This window comes from Leptinotarsa decemlineata, unplaced genomic scaffold (genome assembly GCF_025532065.1).
Source record: "Leptinotarsa decemlineata unplaced genomic scaffold, Ldec_3_MD MMD2_tig00002082_RagTag_RagTag, whole genome shotgun sequence".
Taxonomy (NCBI): Eukaryota; Metazoa; Arthropoda; class Insecta; order Coleoptera; family Chrysomelidae; genus Leptinotarsa; species Leptinotarsa decemlineata.
In genome coordinates this window covers 8,443,309-8,469,327 of record NW_027412573.1, presented here as the reverse complement: position 1 = coordinate 8,469,327, position 26,019 = coordinate 8,443,309, and the positions used below count along the sequence as shown (strand labels likewise).

General features: G+C 32.4%; 1 protein-coding gene across 4 annotated transcripts in view; it reads right to left on the bottom strand.

The window, feature by feature from the left end:
• Positions 1-13,082, bottom strand: part of LOC111507505 (La-related protein 4B) — a 45,772-nt gene extending 32,690 nt beyond the window's left edge. Inside the window, exons 1-2 of one of the 4 annotated variants that reach the window (XM_074176942.1) lie at positions 12,980-13,082; positions 8,717-8,957 (exon numbers count right to left, since the gene is read on the bottom strand). In XM_074176942.1, coding sequence (XP_074033043.1) covers positions 8,717-8,957; positions 12,980-13,067 — 329 coding nt within the window. In that variant the 5' untranslated portion in view covers positions 13,068-13,082. Of the gene's footprint in view, positions 1-8,716; positions 8,958-11,214; positions 11,754-11,790; positions 11,819-11,962; positions 12,106-12,979 lie in introns of those variants that run through there. The other 3 variants (XM_023162816.2, XM_074176943.1, XM_023162815.2) reach the window with 3 other exon arrangements.
• Positions 13,083-26,019: the final 12,937 nt, after the last annotated feature.

Sequence of the window (26,019 nt, the reverse complement as noted above, 5' to 3'; positions counted from 1 at the left end):
TTTCAACCTCCGAAAATGTACCTGTATGAACATATACCGCTGAAGATGTCTGCCGCAGTAGACAACGAAACGTTCACTTTACAAAGGAATCCCTGTATGTGTTCCTGGGTATATTTCCTCAGTACTTTACTAAACATAATTTTCTTGGATCTCGAAATGAAGTTTCCTGTTTACTTTCTTTGTATCACAAATTGCAAATAGAACTTCTATATATCGGATTCAGGTGAATATGGAAAGTAATCTAACGAAGTTATATATAGCAATAAGGAACACTTTTCAATTGCATAAAATTTTTCTGAAAGTAATCCGACTTGCCTAATCTTATTGTCATTGCCTGTTTTCAGATAAAAACAATATTTATCCTTCAGTGTTCTGTTAATATTTGCCCTTAGTCGGGAGATTGACTCGAACATTTTCAACAATACTGAACAGAGTACAACAATATTAAATATTGGCCCCCAATTGAGACATAAATTCAATAATTTGTACAGTGTTTCATTTGAAATAAGCAAGTTGCCCCCTTTTCCGGAAGCCCCAACGCCTTGAAATTATTTACACGGGTTTAGACTCATCGGCATTACTGTACCATTAAAGTTTCTTATGTAGTTTTTCTCATATATCGATGAGTTCCAGTTGAAACCCCCTGAATATTTGAAAGTCATATGTACAATTGGAGTAATATGTAAACCTACTGATTCACCCAAACATCTATTTAAAAATGTATCATGCTCAACCTCATATTGACTCAAACAGCTACTTGAAAATTCCTCATAATAATTGAAAACCACTAATAATGTTGTAATTAATAAGATATTACGATAGTATTCCGCGCGGTTTGGGGTTATCGAACCTTGCCTCATTTTACCCCAATTTTGTAAATGGAGGATATTTTAGTGCTGCTTACAGTCCTTTATTGCCTACCTTATTTCTATACATGAATTTTGAAATATTTGTAGCCATTATTTTATTCGGATAATCGTTTGTTCCCTATTTCAACAATCACAATTTTTTTGCCAATTTTAATGTATATACCGGAAACAGAAATCGCGGCAAACCATGACAGTACACCGACCATTAGCAAGTAATCATGTAATAAAATGAATATATGTATTTGGGGTTTCCCTCGTGATTACTTTGATCTTTGGACTCTTTACTTGTTTTCGAATTAATTTACTTATGTGCATATTGTGAATCAGTGTTTTGCTACACTCCCAGTCAGCAAATTCCAAATGCTTTGTGGGCTGTAAGACATTTATTGAATTAAATATAATAATAATAATAATAATAATATTTATTAACTTCTCTCGTTAAAAAGTATAAAATTTCTTTCACAAAATAGTACACAGTAACAAGGAAGACGTCCATAGTGTGTAAAACACAATAAACATAATACAATACAAATTTAAAAAATGGAGTGTAAAACATAATAAATATAAAACAATACAAATTTAAAAACATTTACCGTCTAACATACAAATGGGGTGTAAAACATAATAAATATATTACAATACAAATTTATAACATTTATAGTTAACATACATATGAGAGGTTAAATTGTTTACTAATAGCTGCCCGTCTAGAGTGAAGAATTATTGATTTGCAAAAAATTCATTGATGGTGTAGCAGTTTTTTTGGATGAGATAGGCTTTCAATCGTGCTTTAAAAATCGAAATATTAGGAGATTCTCTCACTGTGCCGTCTAACTTATTGAAAAATTTTGGGCCAAGGTATAGATAACTTTTATGAAAAAGTGCAGTCCGATGTGAAGCAGTTACCAAAAAATTTTTTGATCGAGTTGAGTAGCCATGATTTTCTCGATTCGCTTCAAATGAAGATATATTTTTGAACACATAAATACATGATTCATATATATACAACCCAGCAAGAGTGAGAATTCTCAATTTCTTGAAGGAATCTCTACATGACTGTTGCCATTCTAGATCATCAATTATTCGGATAGCATATTTTTGGAGTATAAAAACTCTTTGTGCAGAAGATCCCTTCCCCCAATTTAGAATTCCGTATCTTATATGAGATTTGATGGTCGCATAGTACAGGCTGAGCAGAACTTCCTTGCTGCAGTGATTTCGCATGAATCTTAGTGCGTAGCAATTTTTTTTCAATTTATCGCAGAGTAGGTCAATATGTGGATTCCACGTAAGTCTGTGATCTACAGTGAGACCAAGTATTTTTGTTGTTGGGCAAGATGTAACCTCCAGATCGTTATATTTAAATATACTAAGAGGGTCATTCCTATTACCTAATGAGAATTTCATTAACACTGTTTTGTTGATGTTGAGTGGTAGATGGTTTTTAGTAGCCCATGTAATTACTTTATTATAGACCACTTCAGTTAATTCTGGAAGTACTATGGGATTTTTTGCTTTAATCAAAAGGTTGGTGTCGTCTGCATATGCAACTAAATGTACCATTGTAAGATCATGAAGGTACTTTATTAGATCGTTAGCATAAATTAAAAAGAAAAGTGGTCCCAGTATGGATCCTTGAGGGACACCCTGATTTATTGTTATTGATTGACTTTTCACACCTTGTACAATGACTTGCTGTTTCTTATTTTGAAGATATGTCTTTATCAAATCGTGAGCAATTCCCCGCACCCCAAGTCTATTCATTTTCAAAAGTAATAACTCGTGATCTACACAATCGAACGCTTTTGAGAAATCTATGAACAAACCGCATATTTGAAATTTGCAGTCAAGAGAAGTTATTAAGTGTTCATTGAAGTCATATAGAGCTGTTTCAGTACTTCGATTATTCGTAAAACCATGATGATTCGATGAGAGAAGGTGATTTGCTGTTAAAAATGTTAGCAGTTGATTTTTAATATTTAACTCAAATAATTTGGATATACTGGATAGTAAACTTATTCCTCTATAATTATCATATGTATTAGGGTCTCCTTTCTTGAATATTGGAGTAACTAGTGCAACTTTTAATTTTTCAGGAAATATGCCATGCTCAACAGAAAGATTAATTAGATATATTAATGGATTACACAACTCATGAGCACATTTTTTAAGGAAATGACCATCAAATATTTCAAAAAATGCTTTGAGGCTGTCATAAGTTTTTTTAGTTCATTATGGAAAATTATGTAGGAGATCATATCATGAAAAATGAGAAATAAAACTTTCTATGCTTTTTTACCACTTTTATTTGTAACTAACGTTTACTGTATTCGTTTGAAAATGTCCTTAAAGAACGAAACTGCAATAACGTTAGTTACAAATGCAAGTGGTAAAAAAACGGAGGAAGTTTTATTTCTCATTTTTCAAGAAATGGTATCAATTGGAAAAAAAATTAATGCCATTTAGAAAAGGATTTCCAAATTTTCAAGATATCTGCATTCAAATTTGTGAATTGAGAAAAAAAAATAGGGCAAGCTAAACTGGCAATAATAACTTATCAATCGTATATATTATCTTAGTGAGTATATCTTGCAATTTTAGTGTCAAATCAACTGAAAATATACAGAAAACGCCTGTATAGGATCTTATATAATATCTCCTTAGAGAACGTAGCTTTAAGAAATCATTCAATTTTTTCACTGATATACGACGGTTGTTCAAAAAGTGTGTATCAACGAGCAGTCATCTCATTCTTTTAGCAACTATAAGGTATATATCAAATATTATTCTGCCACAGCTAGCGAAGAAAAAAGTTGGAGCGTTGTTGAAAAATGAAATGTTTAATGAAACTCTGGAAGAAGCGAGAAGACGCTACTTTCTAACATCACCTGATGATACTATCACTACAGATCACCTTATAGAACACACTCTCATCTGGCGACACTGTGATGTTGAGGTGGAAGTTTTTGTGACCTCTATTTTGTGTTAGAGGTATTTAATTAATATTATCTTTAACGGTGAATTCAAAGTATTTGAAACTCATTGGACCACGCCATAAAATACTAATATGGCACGAATATAATGATTCAATTTCTACAAAATCCCAGTGAGTACGTCCTTAGCATTTTAGATTGGATCTATAATGAAAATTCATCAAAATGTAGAAATGAAATGCACAATATCGAGACTTTCAAGATACTAATTTGAATTTCTAACTTTAGGACTGAAAATTCTGTCCTAGAGTTTGGACTTTTTACTGTCGCGGATTTCTCTTTGTTTTTGGTCAAATTGTTTCTATTAGTTCCTAAAACGGCAAGAATCTGAACCCGATTTCATAACGGAAACAACTTATTACCCGAAGAATTTACATCTGATAGGAAACAAATGATTTCGAATAACCAACGTGTGAAATTATTGATTATTCATGCTTAACATAAACCACAAAAACTCTCAAATCATTTTAGACATGTGTGCATAAATTTGAATAAAATACCATTTTACCTACCTCTACTTATCTCATGGTGATAACAAGGCCAATTATTTCTATTATATTCATTACCTTTCAAGCAATTTCCTATTCCACAATGGACTACATGCTTGGCCAATTGAAAGGGTATTCAAGACAAAATTAAAGAGATTTCAATATATCAATAAAGACAACACCATTTAGCACTTTATCATTAAGAGCCGCTTTTGACTGGCTAAGTTATATGCTACATGGAACCCTACTTTTCTGCAATTATTTTTTAATTTCTCCTCAATAGGATATATAATCCATTGTATCTACTAAGCAAATTTTTCTGAGAATCTATGAAATGTTAAGGATTTGATAACCATGTCATTATGAACAGAATAGTTTCAAAACAAGTAGAGTGAATTCAAGTCTAGCATATTCCTCAAATATAAAAAATATGTGAAAAAGCTGACAAAACCCCAAACTTTGTAAAATTGACGTAAAATAAACAAATAAATACATCTCTATATTAGACTGACTGATATAAATGTCAACTATCGATGATTTAGCTATTCCAAGTAATGTTTTCTGCAATTTTCTTCTAACCAGTAACATATGCCTCAGTAATATTAAAAGTGATTAACTTAATTCAGACAGAACGATACTATCAACATCTGAATCAAATGGATCCACCCATTTATTTTCTCCTCAATTAAGAGAGCTGTTTCTCTTATACGGGATGGTCTAGCTTAGATTTAAAAGGGGATATTTGAAAAACACCTGTTAGATGATATTCAGTAAAGTAATCCAAGTGATTAGAGGTATCAACTGTTTGAAAATACGAAAGTTAATTATAAATTAGGTCAGTATAAAGCTCACACAGGCAATGTTCCTGACGTATATGACACATAGGGGTGAATATCAGGGGTCAGTGGTGGTACAATCACTATTTATATTCATCAATGACTCGATACTTCAATAATGAGTTTTCATAAAAACTCGAAAAACAAATTCCAATTTCTTACCACCTTATCATCTCAAATAATTTGCACTGAGCTCCAGTGAAATCATAATTTATAGGTTACTTTGTAGTTTTGACGTGAAAAAAACCGCTTTATCAAAACAGCAACTCTTCATTGAGTCCTTGTCTGCCCTCCAATACTTACATTGATTTATTATACTATATTGAGTTTCAATAATTACCACAAAAAGTTTTTTTTTCTACAGAACAACCTTTCTATGTATACTCAAGAATGGAAAGTTTTGTGTCATATTTTTTTCTTCTCGTTTACTGAAATGCGCATTGCAAATGTTCATCTCAACAACAACAAAAAATCTTTATAAATAAATCATTTCGCTTACATTACTGTGATTGAATATGAAGCAAGAATAACTTCATAAAAACTAAATATTCTATTTTACACCTGCTAAATGATCTCTTATACAGCAGAGTTCTAGGTTTATCAAGATATTATGTCTTACTGTCTTATACAATTCTGACTACTTTTTCACTCTGTTCAGTAATTTGTTATACATTTTAGTGCAAGAATAATCATTTTATACATGTTACCTTAGACGATGTTCAGGATATACGCATTTGCTTGATAATCTGTTCTCAACTTCTACAAATATATTTTTTATAAGAATAAGACAGATTCCTTTCTAACAATTACTACTTTCTAATACTTTTTTACTTAGCACAATGTACTGTATTTCTTTTCATGTATAGTTAGTTCTAAATTTCAACAAGTAATTAAAAAACAAAAAAGATGTTCATCTCAAAAACTGACCACTTCAAATTTGGAAAGGATAAGACTCTCCGTGGAGTAAAAATGAAAAAAAAAACCGGGAGAGGAAAGAATTAACTACTATCTGAAACAACCTTATTTTCCTGATATAGATATGTTTTTCTCAGTACACAATCTATGTTCTTTCAAATTCAACATATACAGAGACACTAGTCATAGATATCAAAATGCCTCACTTATTATACAGTTTTCGTTACTAATGAAAGTCCCTTTTTTAATTTTCAAGTATGCCTAACTTCAAAAGAGTTATAAAGAAAAATCATCACTATCTAGAATTATATACTAATAACTTTTTTGTTAGTCAGTGGGCTGTACTTGAAAACCGGCAGTAAATAAATCTAAAGAAATGAACTTTTAACGTTCAAGCCAGTCTCGGATATACCTACACAGTTGGTTGAATGGCCCGTGTGTGTGTATTGTATTGCCAATTGCATATGCAGGAAATTTTCTGTGAAGATTCCTGCACTGAAGCCTGTCGGATATAATCCAACGCCCTTCGTGGTATTAGCCAGGGGAGTAGTTGTTTTCTGATAGGTGTCAATCCATTCAACCTACTGTGTAGGTATATCCGAGACTGGCTTGAACGTTTTAAGTTCATTTCTTTACATTTCTAATAACTTTTGTTGCTACAAGAATCGTAAAAAACTATTTAAACGCTACCAACCATAAGCGGTTTCACCCATGTTATGTAAGCTCTTAATAACATAAAATATGTGACAGAAACAACGAAAATAAAAGAGGAAGAAAACTTCAAAAAACTTGCCAGTATAAACGGACTTATGTTGATAGTTCTTTCAGTGAATGTATTGATCATTATTTTTGTCAGATTTTTGTTCAAGTAGTTCAAGTATTTTTTTATGCTTTGCTGATTATATTGTTTTTAAATAGATATGTATTATTGTTTTTCTTTTTTTCGAAAAAACTTTTCATAAATATTCTTCAGAATCAAGAAAGCATTTCACTCTATACTAAATCCAGGAATAGGCAGGGAAAAATCATCTCCTTTGCCAATATTCAATAATAATAATAATAAAACAAGATTTTGTCGTACTACTTATCTATCATTCAACAAAAATTGTGGGAAATTTAAAAAAGGAAGAAAGATGAACTGTTTCGAAACTACTTTCACATGAACACTGACTTGCACGAGAGGAAAAAGTCTTTTCGAAACAGCTACTTTCATATAAACATTGAATTAAATGAAAATAATTTTTCTATACTCCCAACATTCATTATTGAATAGAACCAGACATTATTCATAGAAACGTTACATAATGTAATATTTTAAAGAGTAATAACATAAAATGTCAGTTTGAAGGTGATTGACAATGTTTCGTGATGAATTTCACTAGTTCGGACTTCCATTGTCTATTATATAAAATGATTTGAAATCCCTGAAACAAGTAAAAAAGTAAAAAAGAATAATTAAAAAAAGAGAGATTGTAGATACCAACAATCGAAACGTCGTGAACTAACGTGACTTGGAATCTCTACACTTTTTATTTTTTTATTATTTTCTTTTTTGCATTCCTTTAATTTTTATTTATTCAATTATTATATTTTTACTTGTAGGTTATTTTACTATCATTTCATTTCAGGTTTATTGTTGCTTAATATAATTGTTATTTTTCAACTATTCTCTTTTTTTAATTATTCTTTTTTACTTTTTTACTTGTTTCAGGGATTTCAAATCATTTTATATAATAGACAATGGAAGTCCGAACTAGTGAAAATAAAATGTCACTTACATAAAACACTATCATCCTCAATAATGTACTTTGAGGTATCTCTACGTCTAAATGTGTTTGAGATTTTAGGGTTGAGATTATTAATGCACTTCCGAAGTTTTTCAAAATTATAACCAAGGAGCAAATATTCAAACAAAACAACTACTTTTTGAAATTAGCCTTCACACAATCGATGAGTTTTTTTCTTATCTACATTAGTAAAAATGTTTTGTATTATTTTTTATTTTTGCTACTTTGTTCAGTTATTGCAATAACTCTTGTTATATCAATGTGTCCGTTTTATAGTTGCATTTTATATATGTATCTGATATGTACTGACTTGTTCAATTACTTCCCATATTTTTTTTAATGGTGGAGAAATAGAAAACAAACAACTTTGTCTTTCCAACAAATAACACCGGTAATTTCCATACCACTTGACATTCTTTCGAGCAAATATTTCAACTTGAAAAGTGGTGGAAGTTGTACAAACTCAATATGAGATTACTCATATTTGAGAGTAGGGTTTATTAAAAGAGTACACTAGTGGAATTGTATTGGAAGTACAACATATTCAATGGAATTGTTGATAATTTGAGAAATTTCAGAATAACATTAGCATTTTATGATATATTATTTTCAAATAAACTGGCCAAACAAAACGCACTTGCAACCCAACTTCAGACAGTGCCGTTTCGACCCACCATAGGTCTGATCATTGTTGTTAGGTGTGAATATTTTACATCAGGGTTATATAAACGAACCATCAATCAAAAACTCGGTTTTTGAAGAACTATTAACAATTACAAGAAAAGCTATATATATATATATATATGAAGTACTTTCAAAATGACTCACCTAGAGAAATAATATTCTAATTGCTGTGAAAGCATCTGCTTTAGCTCCAGCAAGGAATAGGCTGACTGGGAAGCAGCGTCCTGGGGAGCTGAGGGGGGAATTGAGCTGGTTCCCTCAGCTCCCTCTGCTACCCCATTAATAGCAGAACACTCCGGGTGGGTATCCATGGCAGCTCCTGGGGTGGCGCTGTCCACCACCCCCGGGGAAACTATCTCATGATCCCCATTCATGTACGTGTAACCTAAAACAAAAAAGAAATTGGTGAAATACTCAAATAAATTTTATTCTATCTATATCCATTACACTATTATAATAATTTATTTTCGAAAAGTCAGATTTTCGACTATAAATGTTGAAATAGTTGTAATTCGGCTGATGTATTGAAAGCATTAGAAATATTTCCGTACTATAACAAATAGAAAATAAACTAATATTTGAAGATAGGTTCTTAGTTATCCAAAATAACATTATTTTAAGTACATGCTGAAGACACCTAGAAAGAGAATGTTCCCGTTCCAATTAACTACAAAAAGAAATTAAACAAGTACTTTGATATGAGAGTTAATGGTTATCTGAAATGAAGCTTGGTTCAACTTGGTTGAGTGGTGAGCTAAACTCCGACAAAAAGACCATTCATTATAATTAACTTATTTTGAGGCCATATTGAAGACATCATACTAAAAATGCAAAAAAATCAATTATTTTGATTTCTGACATTTATTTTGGGATGTAATATATACATTATTTTCATGCTTCAAATATTTAATAATAGATATTGTATGCAAAAACATCTTATATGAGACCATGTTCTGGGAACTGATGAAAATTCATATTTTATCAATTCACAAAATTCCATTTTCATAATAATAACAGAAATTGAACAAATATGTATAGGTCAAAATTATTAGAGAAATAGAAATCCAATATTTGAAAAATTAAAAAAATAAATGCTGTGAACACATTAACACATTTGTTTATGTATTAATACCCCCAATTATGTATTAATATTCCTGAAAGATTGAAGAAGACTTGTGTAGCAAAGGCTGCACTTATTTGAAAATATTTGTTAAACATATCAAACAAAATCAAGGATCCCAGTTTTCATATTCAAAGAATGCATTCCTATCCTCAAAATTACAATTTTCTGTTGTGTTGTGTGAACTAACCTACACATTTTCTCACTCCAACACACCTATAAAAAAAATTTGGGCTATATCAGCAGAAAACCATAATATATGAAAACCATTCAAATCATAAAAACTTCATTATCATTGAAGGTCACCAACTTTGTTGCATGGAAACAACTAATATTGTAAATCACATATGAAAATTAATAATAAGACTTTATTCAATGCAGAAATTAAATATTCAGATTGATGCTGATATTATTTGAATCCACATAACCAGATATGTTTGATTGATGATATCAACATACAGATCAATGTTTTGAAATTAGACAATTTTGATTGAAGATTTCATCTGAGAGTATTTAATCTGGCTCAAAACTGTTATAAAGCAGCATATCTCCACAGAAGATAATATAGTAGTGCCTTCATCCACTTACCATAATAAAAAAAGTTGTTTGTTGAACTGTTATCAGTATATTGCAAAGAAAATATGAAAAAGGAAAGAATTGTTAAATCAGTTCAACCACAAACTTGAATAATATTTGTGTCTCAGTTGATAACTACAAACAAATATCCCTATAAGCAATATACAAACGGAACACTAGTCAATTCAAATTAAATAATAAGGAAATGTCAGAAAATTGAGATCAAAATCAATATATTCCATTAATATATGAAGAGGAATCTATCAATGAAAACTCAGAATAAATCAAAATATTGACCTATAAGTCAGATTCAGTAATTTCATCTATTTCCAATCGTTAAAATACCTAGATGTAACGTTCAAGACATTATGATGTGATCCCATATGCACTTAAAACTTATGTGAAATATTTCCTAATATTTCAAATAAAAAAGATGAATATAAGTAAATAAAATCCACAGTAACATCTTAAAACCTGCTTCAACTTCTCTAAAAAATACTATTCCCCAAATCCGCTTAACCATAAACTCGAATGAAGTAAATATTTCCCTTCCTATTGACACATTATTTATACAAGCAAACCCCATAAGGAACTATTCCAACTAAAAATTGAGTAAATACAAGAGGGTAGCAGAAATTCATGTTCAAAATGATTATGCAAGCTTTGGTATTCAAGCACCACTCAGTAAATAACAAAATTAATCTTTGGAAATACATAAACTGTAAAATAATTGCACATCATAGAGTAAGAATTCACAAGTCAGCATGTCTTTAAAAGAAAGGCACACTACCTACTTTGTTTATTGATTTGGCTCATATTTCTCCAATACATCCAACAAAATTTGCTTAATCATTGTGATGAAATTGTCAAATCTGTAAAAATGTCAAAGATATAAATATGTGGAAAAGTGTGTGAATTGTAAGATTTAAAAAAGAGTTGTACATACCATGCATGGTATTAAATATGGTGATTGTTGAAGCAGAAGTGGAACCTAACCTTATTTTTTAAAATGGGTGTAATATTTGCGTCAAGGTCATTTACACTCCAATTTGCAGAAGTATATCATTCATGTAACATAAAATATTCGATATTTATGGGCAGTTTAAACACTCAGGAATCACTACTGAATAAACACATCTCTGAGAAACTTTTAAGAGTGTCAACAATTTTACTAGTCACTTATAAAACGTTTGACGTATGAAACTTTGTTTGACACCACTCAAAGGATAATGTTAGGTGATATAACACTAGCAGATATATTGTTGTCTAGTTCAATTTTCAAGCGAAAATAAAGTTTGAACGATCTTATTGGAAAACACAATACTGATACCATCTAAAGAAAGCAAAACAATTAATTTCGTAAGTCCAAACGAGGTGGGTAATGGAAATGCCAATAGCCGAGGAAAGGGAAGTATCTTCATAAATAGTCCATATAGCAGATCACTCGAAAGCACAAAAATCAGCTGCCCACACCTTCTATTAATTTATTTACAAATTATAACTAGGAAACCATGTGGCTCACTTTCGGCTTCCATACAATGAGTTGTCTTCAAGGTATCACAAATTACCGATAATTTAAAACAGGCGTAGATGTTTGCTGTTGAAGATATTATTGAAGCACCAAAAATGCACTATACGTATAAAAATCGTGAAACACAGGTAACCTACACAACATGGATTAATTAGAGCCTTACCGGTGAGATTACTTTGCAAAACTAAACACAAGTTCTCACAGAACTATCAAAATGGCTGTTTCACAGCACATGCCACACAAAACTAATAATCTCATAAGAAAAGGAACGCACGATTGCAGATTGCAATCTAGTGACTAGTGCTGTCATCTCCTATATTTCAGCTGAACGGAAAATATTGGCGGGGATTTTGAAATTTTTCATTGCAAACAACGAAGTCGACGTGATGTAATCAAAATGAAACAATTTGGCATAGTTAGCGATATGTGACAGTATTTACGAACCGTGACGTACTCCCAGTGTTTATCTGAAACCCTTTTAATTAACAATGATTTTGCGAAGTGAAAAACTGCGTTATTTCAGTTGATGCACATTTCATGGTAACTGTTGCAAAAATTATTTATCAACACCTCTCTTATATACATTATAATAATGTATTCGGAACGATTACTTCCACGGAACAAAAAATTCTGCTTAGCACTTTTGGTTAATTTGTTGAATTGTTAATTTATCTTGCAATTTCAAAATTACTTTATTTAAGTGAGAGAGTAAAACCACGAACAATCAAAATAGAAGGTAGTAATAATAAATCGGTACATCTGTAATTTATTCCCATATGGGTAGTTACATGCGTTATAAATGTGGCAGATGAACACAGTGTTGCCAGAAATGTTTTTAGCGACTGAGAAAATTCTATGAATATCATGAATGGCAAGTATGAGACAAAACTACACGAAAACGAATTCGGATGCGTTTGAGCCTATCCTCGACAGAAAAACGTATCCACCTAAATATGAGTTATTAAGGCCGCATTATCGGAGCAATATTCATACACGGATTCTAGTTCTAGGAGTTTCACGACCTTATTGTAGAGAATTAGTTATATATCATGTGACATTCTATCATTCTAATAAGTAAGAGGTAGAATGAAAACCTCATGAGTAAAACAGAAATGAAGACACACTTTTCCACAGAGATGATTTTATGATATTTAAAAATAATTTCTAGAATTATTCTCACCTTCTAAGACTTTCCATGAAAATCCACTAAGTATGTGAAATTTGTACGGTATGCATTCAAGATCCGAGTTGCTTATTGAACTAGCCATATCTATATAAAAGCGAACCCACTGAGGACTGTATCACCGTTGCACTGTACTTCAATTAGAATTCGGTGAAAAACTGACGACAAATTCCAAAGTACTGAGCCAACTGCTGCACTAAACTTCAATTAGGATACAATACGAAACTGACCACAAATACTAAAGCACAAAGATAACTGTTGCACTGGACTTCAATCAGGATACAATGCGAACCTGACCACAAATACTAAAGCACAAAGATAACTGTTGCACTGGACTTAAATCAGGATACAATGCGAACCTGACCACAAATACCAAAGTACCAACTTACTAAATCAACTATTCGATAAATTTATAGATTTAGATTATACCTGAATGTATACCTGAAGAATTATGAAAATCCCCTCCATATGAAATTTCATATGCGAGGGGGGATTTACTTGCGTTACACCTAACACATCTATTTTTGTATACCATGAAACAAAACTCATAATTTAGAATAAAATACTAATAAACTGCCACAAATTAAACTCAGAGATACTTTTGATGAAAGGTTGAGATTCTCAGAAAGTGATAACGAAATAAATAAAAAATACAGCATATTATTGATAAAAAATATTTCAATGGCTACAGATAAGTTCCCAGAAATATTCTCCTAAAATGGAAAGTAACACGGGTTTATCTAGACCTTTGGCTTGATTTCAATGAATAATCCATGAAAATATCGTTCTCTCGTGGTTAACTTTCTCAATGTTATAAATATAATGCTTTCCGATCTTCTAGATCTCAATAGTTGTTAATTGCAAGTCCCGGCAATTGAATAGTGCCCAGGTCTCAACTATTGCAGAGGGAAAATGTTCAACATTTTCTATTACGAATCATTTAAGAAATAGAATGAAGAAGTAATATTTCTTATTATTTTTTGGGGTATATAACCTATCACAATTTGAAAAAAGTTGGTCCGTAATATAAAGTTCTGAAGAGTGCAATTAGTAACTTGTCGTATTCATAAATTTTGCCTAGAAATTGAAAAAAAAAAGAATGTCTAAACTTAGCTTTCTTTATTGGTCAACGTTTCGGAAAATAATCTTTTTTCGTTATAAAAACCCAAAATTCACATTAAAACTTTCGCGTCAAACTGTAAATAGCTTCAATTCTTTTGACGCATGTCAAAACACATGCTTTTGACGTATGTCAAAAGAATTAATTAAAGTGAATTTTGTGAATCGTCACGATGTAGAGTATGCAAAACTGTATCGCCACCAGAAACATGAATATCACCGTCTTATAAAAAAGCGGCCCATGAAAATTAAATTAAATTGGCCATATTGGTTGACATATTTGCACAGAATAATTACTATTCTGTGATATTTGTATGAAAATTCTACACGTATGGGTCACACACCAGCGGTGTATTCAAATTACAAATGAAAATTTGAAATTTTGGAAAATGACACTAGAAACAAATTTTCAACATTTGACATTAAAATAAAGTGGTCAACCATAAAACATTGAAAGCCTTTACGAGTTCTCTGGATATCACTTGCGCACGCCGAAGGCTATCGCCTTAAATCTTTCGAGCGAGCGTTGAGCATTTCTGGCAAGTATTTTTTCTATGATTTGTATCAGGAATATTTTAAAATGAGATTAATTTGTAAAGAATATTCCGTATTGAAGTAATATCACTAATTTTATAACAAGAAGTAATTTAAAAAGGCATTGTAAAATATTTCCCATTTTGTTTTTTCGTTCAATTTCTAATAGCTTGAAAATTAATAGGTTCTCAAAACATAAAAACTGGTGTGTCGATACGATTTAAACACACGATCATGGCTTTATCTACCAGTTCAACAACTGGTCCACAAAGCTTCTTGAAAAAGTTATTGGAGTTTCTAACTATTCTCATTTTGTTATTGAGTGACGAACTTTTGACAAATTACAATTTTTTTGCCATTTTACAAATTTCTGGTGGGGTACATTCGTTATTAGTAACCGAATTCCAGTCTTGTTTTTCGTTAGAAACTATTTTATAATGAACAGTCAGCTCAATGATTTAGTAAATAATCGTTGAAAAATTAAAATAATAAAGTCCAAATGATAGGTATTCACTTACCGTCCAGAGTAACGGAATACACTAGGTTAGGATATATTCGGCTTGTTTGGTCCCAGCCTAGTTGAAAATTCTCTGGAATGACATCGATCTTTGTACCATTTCCTTCTATACTTGGTCCCGGTGTGTTGGATGAAGAAACTATCTGTAAAAGTGGACAAAATAAATAACCAAAAATGCTGAAGCATCAGTTGAAAAAATGCTTTTCGAAATGAAAGGGGTTATATTTAGTAATTAAAAAAAGAAAGTAATACAAATTATGAAATTATGAAACAACAACAAAAAATAAATGAACATATTGAACATAGAACTTTTATAAATATTTGAGAGGATCCTTACCGCACGGTGACATTGTAAAACTGAAGTAGGTATAATAAAAAAATATATTGAGAAAATAATGTAATGTGTGACAGTTACATCGAGCTTACATTTGAAGATTCCAAAGAAGTCTGAAGACTATCAAGGAGAAATACATACGTATAGAAATATAATTATTAATTTTTTTATAAGTTTCAGATGTCAATGCATTCGGTTTTATAAAAATGTTTACCAGAGCATACAAGGTATAACGTATCAAATACATGTTTTTTTTCAAATGAAATGCCATATACTGCTTCCTGTAGAAATAACGGAGAATGATTAATAATACTGACCAGTGCCGGATTTAGCACTACCGGCCCCTGAGCGAGATTCGTACGGCGTCCCCTAACTGCAAGTCAAACCCATACGAAAAAAAAAACAAGATATATACGTTATGAAATAACCACTTTACAAAAATTCTTTTTTATTGAGTAAGCAAAGTCGATGCTTTCAGCAATTTCATTTTTGATTGACTAGGTTGCCAAAAATATTTTAGACAAGGCAACAAACAATCATTATATCTGATTTACAGATACAGAGTCTACAGTTAATTTCAAGAAGGTCGGATTTTTCCGAAATTGTTTTTATATTGCACAAAAAAGAGACCAAAATTCCAAATACTCATTTAACTGATCGAATCTTTCTTTATCTGAAATTAATGTAGTGTCCTCAATTTTTTTCTGGGGAAGTTATAGGCTCATTGCTGGCAGTACGTTGAATTCTTGTTGTGGCTCCAAATACAAGTTCAATATACATATTAATTTTCAGCAGGCTTTTGATGCCTCTGTTAAGCATGTCTCTATCTAAAAATGTATAAATGAACTTTGGCTTGTGTACATGTTATTTATTGTTCTTAGGCACTCCTAAGAAATTTTTGGATACCGCTAATACGTACTTTGGTCATTTGTCTCATATTCTGGATTAGCAATGTTCATAACTCTCCGAGTCATCTAGGGAACATCATGGCTATTCTCAGCCATGTAACATTGCAGAATCATCCCAGCTTCAACTAAATAAATTCTCTCGAGAGAAATATCTTGTCGAGATTGGGATCGAACTCACGACCTTTCGATAATGAGTCGGGCGTACTACCACGCGCACGCCAATTCACCGCTGGACGCACACTGAGAGAGAAGTCGAGCTAAGGATTAACGAGGTCCCACCTGCGATAATCATAGTCAGGAAATTGTCACAAGCAACTAGAGATTCACGTTTTGGATTATTTGTATGAGGCTCGTTGTTGGGCAAATTGTTAGAAATGCAAAAAGCTTGAGCATTCACCTGTCGTGGAACAGTTAGCGCAGTAAAATTCACTTTGAAATGGTTAATGATCTCCATTCAGATGGATTCGTTAACGTTTATCGACACTGGCGGCAGTGTAGGTTTTCCAGAAGAAATGTGCAGTGATAATGAAACATGATGTTTCAAGGGACCGAACGTGAACTTTTGGAATATCTTCTGCAACTCCATCAACTGGACACTATGCAATTTCGTTCAATAAATGTGCTTCTAGAATGCACCAAATGTATTAAATATGGGAGGAGCATGGCCCCTCAAGAATATGTACCTAGTAACTCTATTTGCTGAAATAGAGAATATTCTCAACTCCGGGCTATTATTACATTAGTAGATCCTGATGTGAAACAGTTACTGAGAGAGATCAGATACCTATGTTGGTGGTATTCAGTCAGAGTATTTTCAATTAATCGCTTTTTTGTGACAGAGTGTAACCATCAGCTTTATACATCTGCGAAGTTAACAAAAAATTAACAAACAAGATTAACACTGACATAGCACTACCACACATACAGAAGTTACATGCTCTACGTGTTGCTTTTCGGAGTATCGAATCAAAACAAAGTTATTGATTCAAAAATCGCGTTGACGTTTCTACACGATTCGAACCAATTAAATATTCTTTCCATTCAAGACATTCAAAAACAATCAAGCAAAACCCAAAAATGTCCAGGGGCAAGCACCCCGGACCCTACACAGTCTCACTGCTTCCATATGGAGCGGTCCGCGGAAAGAAAATGACAGCGTGGATCGGAATATCGTCTTAACCGTTTACTTTTAATTTTTTTTTCAGTCCTTGAGAAATATCACTGGTGGAATGAACATGAACCAAATACTGTCCTTATTCATTTTCCAAATATTTCAAGTAACTAAGTGGACTTAGGCTGCTGATCTTTTTAGATATTTGAACAACATTATAAATATACCGTTCAAAAATATTTATATTACGTTGCCATGATATTAAGTTATACATTTTTTTGCAAATGAAATGCAGCCGGATGAACTTTTCATTTGACTTTTATTTTACATTTTTACAACCTCTGAAAACACTTCTTAGATGCCCATTCCTAAGAAAAACAAATTTCCTATTGAACCACTGTGAACTATCTCTGGTTGAATGGGCTGGATATCCATTATCTCACACTGTGTGGTTCTTGTAAAGTCAAGTTACCATTCAAATTTTCTCAAAAAATGACTTATTTATTAGTGAAATAACCACTTCTTATAAATTGAGTAAAAACGAAAAATTTGGAAAAGCTGATATGCCTTCACAGAAACAATATTTGACGATGACAACAAAAAAATTTACTTATAAATTTGAATAAGTAGAACGATCTGAAAACCTGGGGACGACTTTCTCCCTGAGAAGGGAGAAGACATCTTAAAAATAGTCACGAAGAACAATCGCTATTTGTACGCTCTCAATGTCATACGAAACAGAAATATATCCATAGGAGCCAAAATAAAAACATATAAAGTAGTAAAGAGCAATGTATCTGAACTATAACAAAAAACAGAACAAGAGAGATTACTGTTTTTGGAGGTGAAGGAACTCAGGAAGATACTAGATAGAAAACAATTGTAGCAAGTCACATATAAAATTGCAATACATATACAGTATTTTTTTTGATAACACAAGCATAGTGAGACTATCATAATACAGTTTTTTTAATAACACAACCATAATGAGATTATCATAAAATTGGTACATATAAGAGTGAGTGCTAAAAATTACTTAAAACTGATATATGAGATGAGAAAGTAGATGTTTAGAAGTGATCATCAACAGTGAATTGGCAGGAAACAACGAAAAGGTAGACCAAAATCAAGATTGGAGAAAGAAGTGAGAAAGTAGGTACTTGAAAAATCTCAAAATAACAAATTGGAAAAAAGGCGGAAAACGAGATAGAATACAGTTAACCAACTCATGGACTTACTAGGCAATGATAATACCTTTTATTTGTAATGTATACATTTGATGTGAAATTTACCATATGCATTTCCACGATTACAACAGCAACATGCTCCACGTGTTACGTTTTCGAGTATCAAAACAAGGGTATTGATCCAGAAATCGCGTCAACTTACTCGACGAGATTCGAACCAACTAAATATCCTTGCTATCCAAGAAAATCAAGCAAAAGGCCAAAAAGCTCCGGGACAAGACCCCCGCTAACACAGATCTCACCGCCTCCATATGGAGCGGTCCTCTCACCTTTTGGATGATGTAGCAGCGCGGGTTGAAGGCCGTGCAGACGTAGGTGCCGTTCGCGTCCAGGCAGGCGTTCATGGGATCGGACCTGGTGGCAGTTCTGCCGCGGTTTCGGCTAGGGGGCATCGAGAACCGCGGAGCGAGGGATCATGCCGCCCGCTGCCGACCTGTTGAGTCCCGGAAACTGACGGACCAGCTGACGAGATGTCGGCGGCGGCGGCGTACGCGCTAGCTCCCGGGCACTCCGACGCCCCCGTGCGGATGCTGCGAGTGGGCGGTTGATTGATACGGAACAATTGGGAGCGTACGGGATGGATTAGCGAGGTGAGAAATATCGTGTGGCACAAAGAAAACGTTTTGCAGCGTCGATAGTTTATATATTCAGGAGAAAATTAACCTGTCTAGATTTTATTACTTCAATATAATAAACCATTTATTGAATGTTACTAGTTCGGACTTCCATTGTCTAATATGATATGAGTCTTTAATAATTTTCAAAATACAAATCATGAAATTATAAAACAACAATAAAAATTAATTAGAGCTCCAAGGCGACTTCATTGATTCAGGCTGCAGGAAAACCCGGGAAAACCTGCAGCACCACATCATCTGAAGATCTTGATCTGCCAATCCCCTCTCTCTTATAAAACAAAATGTAGGGTGTCTCCAGAGGCTCCAATAAATTCAATACATCGCCAGTACACTTCGTGATACGACTATCGTCAAACTTAAACCAGTCCGTTTCGTCTTTGATCAAGGGGCGTAATACTGACCAAATTCAACACCATAACCACAGTGAACAATGACTGCATGAAAATTATAATAGTAGTCTGCTAGATTGAAGTGTTCATCTATTTCGAACCTTCGTAAAAGTTTGGTGCTTCCGTTAGAGGTTGAGTCATGTTTGAAAATCATCAGTGTTATTACTAGATTGACTGGTGCTTCAGCTATACTTGTGTCCTTATAGCAGTCAGTTATTTTGGCGCATGTTTGGCAATACAGTCGATCATCACCTGTTAAAAGTTTCATTTTCAGATGATTTAACAATAAGCTTTGCACGCGGACTGGTTAGGAAACGTTAGTTGAAGTTCCAGAAATTAACATACGTTTCTGCTACCTCTTGAACATTTACTACAAAGTGAACAAGTGAGGATTTTTCCAGCAAAAGATTTACAAACACAAGACGAGATAGACTGTACGAAATCATTCAATCCAGAGTGGTCAGGAGTATTGATTCTGCTATTGTTTTGCTCACGAAGAGTATTCAACAAGAACCCCAAGAATTCAGAACAATCCTTGTCATGTCGTAACGAGTATCTAGTGGACCTCAAAGACTCCAGGAAATCAGTTGGAGGGAAAGATGATTTATTCTTACTAAAGTGCAGCTGCATGAACAGGTGTTTGAGTTTGGTGAATAAATAGGAAACATTCTCGTTCTCGTTCATCATTTGAACCTCGTTCTTGAAATTCTATTTCCTAAATTATCTAATCCAATTTTCTTCTCGAAATTTTCAGGACAACTCTCTATTGATATAATATGATTTGAAATCCCTGAAAGAACGAATGAAATTAAAAATTGAAAGCAAAAACCCTCAGATGAGATTACAATGAAATAAAAATAAGGGAAAAATTGGGGATAGTATCTGAATTACGAATCCAACCAACATTAATCTACCATCAAGACTCTAGTGGATTATGCTTTCAGGCTTTGTAATACGAAGGAAAGTACCAAGAAGGAACTAGACATCATCAAAAAAGATCTTCAATGAAATGGTTACCCCAAAGTGATGAAGATGGTGGATCAGATTTTGGCTAGAAGACAGCAGGAGTCTCACAAAGAAGATAAGCCGTCACAACCAGTGCTTGCACTTCCCTACATCAGAGGATTATCGGAAAGAAGAAGAACAATTGGTTCCAAGTACATCAGAACCTGCTTCAGATCCGGAAACACCATCCGTAGCAGCCTTACAAAAACCAGTCCACCAAACGCGTACTGAGTTCCAAGAACTGTATTTACCGGATAACCTGTGAGTGCGGCAAATCCTATATCGATGAAACTAAGAGACCATTGAAAGTCCGCTTTGCCGAGCACAAGAGAAATACACAGCGAGAAGAAATCGGCCAATCGGGAAAAGCAGAGCATGTTTGGACCCCTCAACATAACATCAAGCTAAGATCATTCACAGGGAGGAAGACTAGTTTAAGAGAAAGTTCAATATGTTCTCCAACGGCGCATTCAGCCAAGCTAGCGTAGAAATACAGAACATATGGAAACCTTTATTCAAGCGGAAAAAACGGTCAACTCCCGCTGAACCGATGAAGCGGCGAGAGGGAAGAGGAGATATGAAATATTTGATTTTAATTGTTTAATTTACAATTTGTTGTGTAGTATAACATAGTGATTAGATTTCAATTATCTTGAATGCGTAACTTTCACCTAGGAATTGAAATGCCTTTAAATTTTATGGAAACAGAAACTGTAGACAATGAACTGAATATAATTACCAAAAATAAAATTTAATAGTCATAGAGGAAACAAAAAGAAGTAGGTATAAGTTTGATATATAGATTATATGACTATACTAGACACTGGTAGCTATATAATGATCTTGCGTTGAGTAAATTATTCTCTTGATATAGATGATCCCTTGAAATTCGTATATTTTTTAAAATAATAATTTCAAAATTGAGTTCCGTGCTAATTGTAAGCTAATAATGTGGTTGCTGAAAGTACCATCCCATGCTAAACAATATTTCATTATGGATTTTGCCAAAGACTGATATATTAAAAATATATATTTTTTGAACGATTATCTCTCAGAGTATCATCCTTGTGTTACATAAGATACTTGTTTGTCCCATCTCTTATGTTGGTCAATGAAAATAGCCAAATATTTAATGCATAGGTACTGATGTTTTTTCTATAACCTCGCATTTACACTCAAATCTTTTAGTGCAGATCATTTTGTGAAATTTAGGTTCAATATTATGCCGCTGATAATCTGAATTGAGTGAAAGTCATAAATTTTGTTTTTTCACATTCAAACTCAATAAAGTATTATTCAGCCAGGGAAAAAGTATTTCAAAAGTTTTATAGACTTCATCAAAACTTTCACCAGTGCTGAAAATCATAGCCGTATCATCAGCATAATACACTATATGACCGTAAAGTTTATTAATCTGCGTTACTGCGTTCATGTAAGCAGGAAAAAGGATCGGGCCAAGTAGGTACTGTTCCCTGTTTGGGGAAGGTTTTGAATACAAATTTGCATATTACAAGCAACGGGTGCAGACACTGTTACCGCGAGATTTTTCAAGACGATTGTATTTTTGCCAGTAGTTCCTTCAAAAAATTTTACAAAATTCCAATTACTAGTAGAACGGCACGACGGTGCACCATGGCCACCTAGATCTCCAGATTTGAACCCTCTGAATTATTTCTTTCGAGCATATCTTAAATCGCTTGTTTATGCGACATCAGTTGTCGATGAAAATGACTTGAGAAATAGAATTACGTATAATTGTGTCATACGCATTACGCATGCTTATGTCATAAGCTACACCCCAGAAATTTTTAAATGTGTATAGCACTCGATGAGGGAAGACTAGATGCTTGCATTGCAAGTCAAGGATCTCATTTTGAGCATCTTATTTGATTATTTTTAATTATTACCTATGCTGTACTCTGAATGAAATACAAGTTAACTAGCAGTTTGAATCCGTCTTTCATTTACTATCCGAACAGATTTTCATTTCGAATTAATTCATTTTTTGACTCAAATGATGCGTAATCCACATTTCTACGCCACCGACTCTGATTCGATGAATATCGAACTTAGCGAAAACAGTGGCGTTCAATGATTTTTACCATAACCGTCAATCTAGTAACCCTCTACGACGCCACCGGAATTGAAATTTCAAATCTGAATTCACGAAATAAAGCCTCTAGTTACGCATAACAAACACTCTGAAATAACAAATGAAAATTAAAAAGAATAGCCGAAAATAACAATTATATTAAGCAAAAAAACCCTGGAAAGAAATTGCGATAAAATAAAAATTAGGAAAAAAATTGAAAATGAACAATTAAATTACCGGAAGACAATTGCGGATACTAACAATCGAAACGTCGTGAAGTAACTTGGCTTGAAATCTTTTAAATTTTGATTTTTATTACATTTTATTTTTTATATATTTTTTTTTTCATTTCATTTTAATTTTAATTTTTTTATTTCATATATTTTTATTATTTATTACATTATTTTTTCTTAATTTTTATATTATTGTAATTTCTTTTCAGGGTTTTTTTGCTTAATATAATTGTTTTTTCCAGTCATTCTTTTTAATTTTCATTTGTTATTTAGATATTTCAAATCATATCACATTAGACAATGGAAGTCCCCCTGTATCGTCTATATCAGTTCATAGATGATCTGAAAATAAGTCACTGAATGTCAAATTATTAGAAAATCCCCGCAAGATATTTCAAAGAAATTGCTATTCAATGGTTAGGTCCTATCCGAAAAGTCTTTTGTTTGATCTGATACACAGTAATCCCAGATAGAAATTAGGTAAAATTAGAAAACGTAAGAGATAGTCGTTAACATATGAATAATGTGAAATACATAAACAATATGACACAAATTTGGGTGGGTATCAAAATAGGTATTAGGGTAGGTATAGGTAAAGGTTCATCCATATACATGCCATAGATTTTAGTTTTATAGTCTATTTCAAGAATAATGTAGAATAAATTCTCAGAAAACAAAGACCTCATAGATACCTACTAATGTATTAAAATATCTTTCAATGTACAAATTCAGACGAGATCACCTTTAATTATTTTTCGGATCGCACGGACGGTGCAATAATAATTCAATCAATCCAAATAATTTCAAAGGTATATACAGGAAAATTGTGAGCCAGTTGCAATTGAGGCATAGTTATAGTGGAAATTGTATACCTACATTTCCAACAAATATCTAAATTGAATTGTGCATCTGCCATACAAGGAATAAATATCTACAAATAATTTTAAATATAATTTAGACATAAAGTGATTTGGAAACTTTATAAATAAATAGTGGAAATGAAATGCATTATTCAAATAGGATACATCCTAATATATACAAGTTATGTTAACATTAATATACATATAAATACAATAATACAAAAAAGACCTACTTATATTTGTTAATAAGTAGTCTTACCTACGATAATTGAAAATACAAAAAAAAGAAAAAAAAATTACATAATACCTTAATGGTCTCCTAAATGGTCTAATAAATTTCTTTTGAACAGAATAAGACTGTTAGAAGACTTCACATTTTTAGGTAGACTGTTATACTTAATAAATCCTTTGAACATTAATGCTTTAGTGTTGAATGTTTTTGTTTGATTATTTACATACCAATTATTTTTTATTTTAGTATTATACTGGTGGATTTGATTATTAAAAATTACAAATTTGTCAAAATATGAGGAAAGGAGGTTATGTAACATTTTGTAAATATAAATTATCGTTAAATATGTAAGCCTACTTTCTATAGATAACCATTCTAGAGTATTTAACATTAAAGATATATGGGTACTCCCGTCACGTCTCAAAATAATCCTCATTGCGCGATTCTGTAGTTTTTGTAGTGTTCTCATTTCATTCAAATCACTTGTGTATGGAAGAGTGGGGCAATATTCAAAATGTGGTTGTATAATTGTCTTGTATACAATTATCCGTGATTGCATAGTTAAGTGTTGGGATACTCTTGTGAAAAAATATAATTTCTTCAAAATTTTTTTCTGTATGTAGGTGAAATGGTTATTCATTCATAGATGATTGTCAAACATGAATCCTAGATATTTGAATTCAGTAATGAGCTCAATTTTATCATTTTCTATTTTTATTTCAATTTGATTTAAATCTTATTCTCTGTATTTAAACGGTGTAGTGAGTATCATAGCCTTTGTTTTGTTTACATTTAGCTTTAATTTATTAGTTTTTAAATATATAGCAATATTATGCAATGCTTCATTAATTTTTTTAATAGGTTTATCTATATCTTTATCACTAACCGATAATAGGGCATCATCAGCGAAATAATGTTCATATTCACATTCATTACATTTGCTGATATCATTAATGTAAATTCAGAACAGTAATGGCCCTAAAATACTTCCCTGCGGAACCCCGTGGTTCCCAACCCCCTGGTTCCCAACCCCCTGTTTACGACAGCATTACGTTTATTTTTATAATTATGCCAATTAACATCATTAGCATTTCTTTTAAATAATTTCTAAGCAAAATCTCTTTCCTTACTCAACCTTCTGATTTGACCATCATACCAAGGCAGATCTTCTTCATAGAAAGTAATTGTTTTTAAAGGTGCAATTTCATTTAAGATGTTTTCACAATTTTCTTTAATGTTATCATAAATCTGATTCACATTTGTATTGTTAAGTGAAAAGTTACAATCTATTAAGATTAATGTTGAACAAATTTCTTTCTGTCAAGTTCCTAACAGTTTTTGTTTGTTTGTTTCTGTACCTAATTTATTTTTTCACTCCTACAACGTGCCTATGGTATATTTTTCTAACTCGATCGAATGAATTAACAATTTATACTTCTTTTTTTTTGTTATTACGTTTCTTGAAAAAAAGTCTGAAGAATTTAGTTTTTTTATTATTTCGATATAATATATCTCCTGCACTTATTGATTTTACCCATAGAAAACCTTATTCTGGGGCCACACAAACGGCTAACGTCAATGCCCATTATCGCGATAATTTTTAACGTGCCAAAGTAGGTGGCTACACTTAATACGGTCAACGTGAAAGTCCACGATTGGCGATAAAAAAAAAAGACGTAGTGTGGCCGCTTTATCGCATTAATTCTGGCGTTAATCTCTTTGATGTACCGCCACTTGTGCTATCGCCTAACGCGAAACGGCAATGTTACTGCTGTTGTCAAATTATTGCATTAAGTCGTGGCTACACCTACGGTTAAC